At 37.0% G+C, this 8709-nt stretch overlaps 2 protein-coding genes across 2 annotated transcripts; one reads left to right on the top strand and one right to left on the bottom strand.

The window, feature by feature from the left end:
* Window positions 1–168: 168 nt before the first annotated feature.
* Tsp_12533 (putative MH1 domain protein) lies at window positions 169–4125 on the bottom strand. The gene is made up of 12 exons (XM_003367311.1): window positions 4069–4125; window positions 3528–3764; window positions 3249–3464; window positions 2924–3167; window positions 2802–2876; window positions 2456–2706; window positions 2242–2398; window positions 1914–2192; window positions 1650–1792; window positions 1237–1530; window positions 831–1041; window positions 169–557 (listed from the first exon to the last, which is right to left on the bottom strand). Exons 1-12 carry the CDS (start codon window positions 4123–4125, stop codon window positions 169–171), a joined length of 2553 nt encoding a protein of 850 aa, XP_003367359.1.
* A 161-nt stretch (window positions 4126–4286) lies between these two features.
* Window positions 4287–8465, top strand: Tsp_12532 (putative MH1 domain protein). The gene is made up of 13 exons (XM_003367310.1): window positions 4287–4320; window positions 4540–4586; window positions 4870–5106; window positions 5170–5385; window positions 5467–5710; window positions 5758–5832; window positions 5928–6178; window positions 6236–6392; window positions 6442–6720; window positions 6842–6984; window positions 7104–7397; window positions 7593–7803; window positions 8077–8465. The coding sequence occupies exons 1-13, from the start codon at window positions 4287–4289 to the stop codon at window positions 8463–8465; spliced, it is 2577 nt and encodes an 858-aa protein (XP_003367358.1).
* Window positions 8466–8709: the final 244 nt, after the last annotated feature.

The raw sequence follows: 8709 nt of genomic DNA, 5'->3' as shown, positions 1-8709 counted from the left end.
ACTGACAAACAATAATCTTACTCTACATATTTAATTTAGCACAGCATGTAGATGTTGAAGGTAATACCAAGCACCCGGCGGTATTATTCCATCACACATGAAAAAAGGAAACCTGCAAAACTGAAACAACTTTAATACTGACAAGCAATAAAAGTGGATGGGAAAATCTCAAAGACGTTTCGTCTTCTTGGCAGGAGGGGAGCCGACAGATTGGCTGGAACATTCCAAAGACAAATCAGTCTCACAACTGCATCCCATCAAGCAGGAATTGGAATCGGCCACATCCGGTATAAAAGTATAACACGCTTGAGAGACTCTATTCGATTTTCTGCGGCTAGCGTGATTACTACTTGTCACAGTGTTCAACGAAAGATCCAAAGGACGAGGACTTGCTTCGGCAGCGGCTTCATCATTGGACGTTGGCAAAGATGCTGCAAATGATGTACACGTAAACATTGAAGGTGATACAACGCCTGTATTATTGTTGTTGCCAGAATTTGAAGATGCAATGCAAGTTGACTGATTACTGTTGAAAAAGTTCAAAAATTGATCCGACACTGAAAGCAAAAATACCAATCACCAATAAAAAACGTACATAAATACACTTTCTGCAAAGAGCAGCTATTAGTTATTTGAAACAAAATCCTGTATTTCATAACTGAACTCACAAGTAGTTCTCCACGGCTACTATAAGTTAGAATGGTATTAAAAATGAATAATAATAATAATAACTCATTCAACATCTCAATTCGTTTTCAGTGATGTATATCAGGATTTTTTTCGTTTCCTCTTTCTTAATTGAGCACATAAAAATATGATAATTTTCATACCATCTTTTAAAAGAATACTAGATTCGTCAACACTGGGATTGGAGAACATCGACTGCATTAAATAAGCCAATTCAGGTCCGGCTTCTTCGAACAAAAGTCGTGGTGGTATTGGTGTCGAACGCGGTGTCTGTTTGGGAGTTGTCAACGGACTGCAGAATAAATAGCTTGTTGGCGAAATGAAACCAGGAGCAAAATTTGATGGACTAATTGACTGAAACAAGCAACATAATAATAATTAAAATAACTTTAAAATAAACTAAACATATATATTCCTGATAAAATTCAACTCATCAACAGCTTTAACAATGCAACACAAGCATACATACATACATGCTTATTTTTATATTTACCGGTAAAACATAATTTTCGTCAACGTTCATTTGCATTTATTTATAAATTAATATACCTGATGACTTGAGAAAACTACATTGGTCAATGCAGGCCACTGTGCAGAGGAGGACAAAGAGGAAGCATTATTAGCATCCAAGCTAGCAGACATTGTTACCCCAGTTGTATGACAGTTGACCAATGACATCGGTGACGCAGTTGCACTGAGCAGCTCAGATGTTGTAGGTGCTATCGGTCCGAGTATCGGCTGGAAAGGTCTGCACAGTTTAGTGAAATTGAACGATCCAGAGGTAGAGAAAGGTCGAATGTTATCATCAGAATCTGGGCTTTTCAATGACGCGTCTTTATCAGGCTATTGAAAAAAAGCACATATATATAATCCGTCTATACGACTGATCAATGCAATCATTCAAACATGTAATGTGTGTTGCATAAAAATGATGAAATAAATGCACATAATAATTTACATACCGAACATGCGTCCCCATTGAACAACTGGACCAGTTCGTTACAGATTACATCTCGATTTTCTAAAGCAACGCCTTTGGATGAACCCATGTATGAGGTACGACTGTAACCGTTTAAAGCGGAATGCATGGCTATGGAAGTAAATCCTAATGGAATCATAATCATAATTTTTGGCCCAAAATTACAATAATCACAAAATAACAAGCATGAAACTGGCTAGACGAGTGATTACAAATTCAAACGATGAACTAGAGAAATAATTTTTACCGTGTTTGTCAGCATGAGCCGCTGCCACTTTGCTTATGGTTTCTCTTAAAGATGACTGAGGTGAAAGTGACAATGTTCGTTCGTCGTTGCGGTCGTTGTCGCCTGCTTTCACACTGACCACCGGCGGCTTGTCAGATGGCGTTTCGTGAACAGGCTTTCGCAAGCGTTGCTTGTTTCGCCTGGCCACCATGGAAAGCAGCCGCTTCGAATTGGCCAAATCCAACCCGTGTGCTTGCAAATCAGAAGGAGAAATTTCCCGATTCGGAGAAACACAATGTTCTTGAGAAATGTGAAATTTAGAAACAAACAAACAAAATAATAGCAATACTTGTATTAACACTGCCAGTGTTCCATTTATGATCCACGCATGATCTCGAACAATTATTCGTCGTTGATGGATGGGTGACCATAAATATTTCATCTTTCAAACTGTCTAAGCTGTCTGTTGAAGAATTTCTTGAAAATTTCAAACTCACTTCGCTGAGCTGAAATAAAATTCTATTGGAATTATTGAACAAATGAAGAGCAACAAGTTCACTAACATCCGAATCGTTTTGAGAACTTTTCGGACCAACTGACAATGTTGGACTGGAATTGGACATGGACAGCAGACTTTCTGGAGCCGTATCGTCTGCATTTCCAAATGCACCGTCTACTTTGGACCCTTCTAATTCCACCGGGATTGATATGTGCAATTCGGACGTCGGTGAACAACAGTCGCAAGATGAAGTTTCCGATTTCACAAAATTCGGGGGTACAACAACCTGGCCATTGATCATCGTTATAATTGACGCTGAAATATGTAAAACAAAAACCCCAAACGAACATCAATTGCGAAAATTGTTCAAAAATTTGAACTCTGACATGCAAAAGAAAACATATACGCACGTTTGGTTAAAGTTTTCAATTCGTATGCAGTAAAAACACCCGTCCCCCACACGCCTTCGTTATTCAAGCACATGTCTGAAATAAAAAATTAATATCATACAGAATAAACAAAACTTTAGCACCACCTTCATCGTCGTCGTCATCATCACCATCATCTGAATCTTCTTCTGCTTCTTTAACGTCTTTTTCACGTACTTGCAATGTGCCAGTAGTATCAGGATCGTTTGTGCGGATGAAGTTGGCCAAAAACAAATCCAATTCGCGAACAGCAATGCAAATATGATACGGATTGACACATAAAGCCGGATGAAAGCAGTCGGAAATTTTCTCCAAACGTTCACTGTCCGTACTTTCCAACGGAATACCCTGAAAACAGTTCAGCTCAACTGAAACAATTTTAAAGCATCGCATTTTGAAAATAATCCATTCTACCTTGAACAAAATTACCATCACCAAATCAAGACGCCAAACTTTATCCGCCTGACCAAGACAATCAATACGGCGCATTTTACCCCTCTGGTCAGGATTCGAGGCAATACAAACTGCCGGTCGGCTACCTGTAATCGAATGAACAAAATTTTCCCTACAATGTGGATGTATATCTTTGCGAAGTTTGAACAGCAGTCGACTAGCCCAACGTTGCTTAACCTCAGGTTTTTCATTCTAAAATAAAATTGATAATTCACCTAACACTTTCAAACATTGCACAATGCATTTCAATACTACCATAAGCCGCTCTTTAATGTCCTTTTCTTCGTCAATTGGTAACTTTTTCACATTTCGAATTTTATGCCACTTTCGTTTCGCCGATTGCAGATTGAACCATACGTAAGCAAATTCTTTGACATAAGGCAGCAGTGCTTCAACAAACTGATGACTATCCGCATCCTGTTGTACACAATTGAAAATTCTTACACAACGCAACAATTTAACAAAGTCATAAATTATCAATGCCCACGGAAACTGATAAATTGAAACAGAAAAAAATTAAACAAACGCTTATCCTGTTGAAATGACAAACAACTTAATTTTTAACAATAAGTTAAATACTTTAATAATTTAACTTAATTAAAAATTGAATTTTACAACAAAACAATACTATATTTATATAAACCATTAAAAAGAAATTGGCGCAAAATAAAAGCAAACTTACAACAAAAGGTTTGCTCATCTCACCATTCGTTTTTGACAGTAATTAAATGCAAACCGGAATTTCCGGTAGTATAATCAGCTTCTTTCATTAAACAATACGCAATTCTGATAAAACCATACATCCGAATACGGCTGCCTCTTCTAAAAACACTTGCAAAATGCTTACAAGCATTTAGAAACTACATACAGTATGACTTTTTGAATTAAAAGTTTGTTCATATAACTGTGTTAAATGAATTTTCTTTTGCAATTAGGAAATGTAATAATTACATGATTTTAATTACATTATTTCAATATAATTTCACTGCGTGAATGACATTAAAAAAATTAACTATGGAGCTTACTGTAGTTCGGGTACTACGTTCAAGTGTGATAGTTCATAGAAAAGTTTTGTGGGTGTACTGAATAGATAATAATGAGTTTCATGTAATTATAATATTTAATTTAAAGTAACATAAATTGTTTGCGCTAAATACAATTATATGCATAGTTCATTTAACACAGTTATATGAACAAACTTTTAATTCAAAAAGTCATACTGTATGTAGTTTCTAAATGCTTGTAAGCATTTTGCAAGTGTTTTTAGAAGAGGCAGCCGTATTCGGATGTATGGTTTTATCAGAATTGCGTATTGTTTAATGAAAGAAGCTGATTATACTACCGGAAATTCCGGTTTGCATTTAATTACTGTCAAAAACGAATGGTGAGATGAGCAAACCTTTTGTTGTAAGTTTGCTTTTATTTTGCGCCAATTTCTTTTTAATGGTTTATATAAATATAGTATTGTTTTGTTGTAAAATTCAATTTTTAATTAAGTTAAATTATTAAAGTATTTAACTTATTGTTAAAAATTAAGTTGTTTGTCATTTCAACAGGATAAGCGTTTGTTTAATTTTTTTCTGTTTCAATTTATCAGTTTCCGTGGGCATTGATAATTTATGACTTTGTTAAATTGTTGCGTTGTGTAAGAATTTTCAATTGTGTACAACAGGATGCGGATAGTCATCAGTTTGTTGAAGCACTGCTGCCTTATGTCAAAGAATTTGCTTACGTATGGTTCAATCTGCAATCGGCGAAACGAAAGTGGCATAAAATTCGAAATGTGAAAAAGTTACCAATTGACGAAGAAAAGGACATTAAAGAGCGGCTTATGGTAGTATTGAAATGCATTGTGCAATGTTTGAAAGTGTTAGGTGAATTATCAATTTTATTTTAGAATGAAAAACCTGAGGTTAAGCAACGTTGGGCTAGTCGACTGCTGTTCAAACTTCGCAAAGATATACATCCACATTGTAGGGAAAATTTTGTTCATTCGATTACAGGTAGCCGACCGGCAGTTTGTATTGCCTCGAATCCTGACCAGAGGGGTAAAATGCGCCGTATTGATTGTCTTGGTCAGGCGGATAAAGTTTGGCGTCTTGATTTGGTGATGGTAATTTTGTTCAAGGTAGAATGGATTATTTTCAAAATGCGATGCTTTAAAATTGTTTCAGTTGAGCTGAACTGTTTTCAGGGTATTCCGTTGGAAAGTACGGACAGTGAACGTTTGGAGAAAATTTCCGACTGCTTTCATCCGGCTTTATGTGTCAATCCGTATCATATTTGCATTGCTGTTCGCGAATTGGATTTGTTTTTGGCCAACTTCATCCGCACAAACGATCCTGATACTACTGGCACATTGCAAGTACGTGAAAAAGACGTTAAAGAAGCAGAAGAAGATTCAGATGATGGTGATGATGACGACGACGATGAAGGTGGTGCTAAAGTTTTGTTTATTCTGTATGATATTAATTTTTTATTTCAGACATGTGCTTGAATAACGAAGGCGTGTGGGGGACGGGTGTTTTTACTGCATACGAATTGAAAACTTTAACCAAACGTGCGTATATGTTTTCTTTTGCATGTCAGAGTTCAAATTTTTGAACAATTTTCGCAATTGATGTTCGTTTGGGGTTTTTGTTTTACATATTTCAGCGTCAATTATAACGATGATCAATGGCCAGGTTGTTGTACCCCCGAATTTTGTGAAATCGGAAACTTCATCTTGCGACTGTTGTTCACCGACGTCCGAATTGCACATATCAATCCCGGTGGAATTAGAAGGGTCCAAAGTAGACGGTGCATTTGGAAATGCAGACGATACGGCTCCAGAAAGTCTGCTGTCCATGTCCAATTCCAGTCCAACATTGTCAGTTGGTCCGAAAAGTTCTCAAAACGATTCGGATGTTAGTGAACTTGTTGCTCTTCATTTGTTCAATAATTCCAATAGAATTTTATTTCAGCTCAGCGAAGTGAGTTTGAAATTTTCAAGAAATTCTTCAACAGACAGCTTAGACAGTTTGAAAGATGAAATATTTATGGTCACCCATCCATCAACGACGAATAATTGTTCGAGATCATGCGTGGATCATAAATGGAACACTGGCAGTGTTAATACAAGTATTGCTATTATTTTGTTTGTTTGTTTCTAAATTTCACATTTCTCAAGAACATTGTGTTTCTCCGAATCGGGAAATTTCTCCTTCTGATTTGCAAGCACACGGGTTGGATTTGGCCAATTCGAAGCGGCTGCTTTCCATGGTGGCCAGGCGAAACAAGCAACGCTTGCGAAAGCCTGTTCACGAAACGCCATCTGACAAGCCGCCGGTGGTCAGTGTGAAAGCAGGCGACAACGACCGCAACGACGAACGAACATTGTCACTTTCACCTCAGTCATCTTTAAGAGAAACCATAAGCAAAGTGGCAGCGGCTCATGCTGACAAACACGGTAAAAATTATTTCTCTAGTTCATCGTTTGAATTTGTAATCACTCGTCTAGCCAGTTTCATGCTTGTTATTTTGTGATTATTGTAATTTTGGGCCAAAAATTATGATTATGATTCCATTAGGATTTACTTCCATAGCCATGCATTCCGCTTTAAACGGTTACAGTCGTACCTCATACATGGGTTCATCCAAAGGCGTTGCTTTAGAAAATCGAGATGTAATCTGTAACGAACTGGTCCAGTTGTTCAATGGGGACGCATGTTCGGTATGTAAATTATTATGTGCATTTATTTCATCATTTTTATGCAACACACATTACATGTTTGAATGATTGCATTGATCAGTCGTATAGACGGATTATATATATGTGCTTTTTTTCAATAGCCTGATAAAGACGCGTCATTGAAAAGCCCAGATTCTGATGATAACATTCGACCTTTCTCTACCTCTGGATCGTTCAATTTCACTAAACTGTGCAGACCTTTCCAGCCGATACTCGGACCGATAGCACCTACAACATCTGAGCTGCTCAGTGCAACTGCGTCACCGATGTCATTGGTCAACTGTCATACAACTGGGGTAACAATGTCTGCTAGCTTGGATGCTAATAATGCTTCCTCTTTGTCCTCCTCTGCACAGTGGCCTGCATTGACCAATGTAGTTTTCTCAAGTCATCAGGTATATTAATTTATAAATAAATGCAAATGAACGTTGACGAAAATTATGTTTTACCGGTAAATATAAAAATAAGCATGTATGTATGTATGCTTGTGTTGCATTGTTAAAGCTGTTGATGAGTTGAATTTTATCAGGAATATATATGTTTAGTTTATTTTAAAGTTATTTTAATTATTATTATGTTGCTTGTTTCAGTCAATTAGTCCATCAAATTTTGCTCCTGGTTTCATTTCGCCAACAAGCTATTTATTCTGCAGTCCGTTGACAACTCCCAAACAGACACCGCGTTCGACACCAATACCACCACGACTTTTGTTCGAAGAAGCCGGACCTGAATTGGCTTATTTAATGCAGTCGATGTTCTCCAATCCCAGTGTTGACGAATCTAGTATTCTTTTAAAAGATGGTATGAAAATTATCATATTTTTATGTGCTCAATTAAGAAAGAGGAAACGAAAAAAATCCTGATATACATCACTGAAAACGAATTGAGATGTTGAATGAGTTATTATTATTATTATTCATTTTTAATACCATTCTAACTTATAGTAGCCGTGGAGAACTACTTGTGAGTTCAGTTATGAAGTACAGGATTTTGTTTCAAATAACTAATAGCTGCTCTTTGCAGAAAGTGTATTTATGTACGTTTTTTATTGGTGATTGGTATTTTTGCTTTCAGTGTCGGATCAATTTTTGAACTTTTTCAACAGTAATCAGTCAACTTGCATTGCATCTTCAAATTCTGGCAACAACAATAATACAGGCGTTGTATCACCTTCAATGTTTACGTGTACATCATTTGCAGCATCTTTGCCAACGTCCAATGATGAAGCCGCTGCCGAAGCAAGTCCTCGTCCTTTGGATCTTTCGTTGAACACTGTGACAAGTAGTAATCACGCTAGCCGCAGAAAATCGAATAGAGTCTCTCAAGCGTGTTATACTTTTATACCGGATGTGGCCGATTCCAATTCCTGCTTGATGGGATGCAGTTGTGAGACTGATTTGTCTTTGGAATGTTCCAGCCAATCTGTCGGCTCCCCTCCTGCCAAGAAGACGAAACGTCTTTGAGATTTTCCCATCCACTTTTATTGCTTGTCAGTATTAAGGTTGTTTCAGTTTTGCAGGTTTTCATTTTTCATGTGTGATGGTATAATACCGCCGAGTAACACTCTGATATTTAAATGAAACTGCTTTACAATACCGGGAAAAATAGTGCTCGACCTTAACAGAACGATATTGTAATGCAGCAGAAGTCAGGAAAATCCGTGCTAATAACCACCGTTATTGACCGAAAATAACCTAATTACGAACT

Source organism: Trichinella spiralis (genome assembly GCF_000181795.1).
Source record: "Trichinella spiralis strain ISS 195 chromosome Unknown Scfld4489, whole genome shotgun sequence".
NCBI classification, from domain to species: Eukaryota; Metazoa; Nematoda; class Enoplea; order Trichinellida; family Trichinellidae; genus Trichinella; species Trichinella spiralis.
This window is presented reverse-complemented; position numbering and strand designations above follow the sequence as displayed.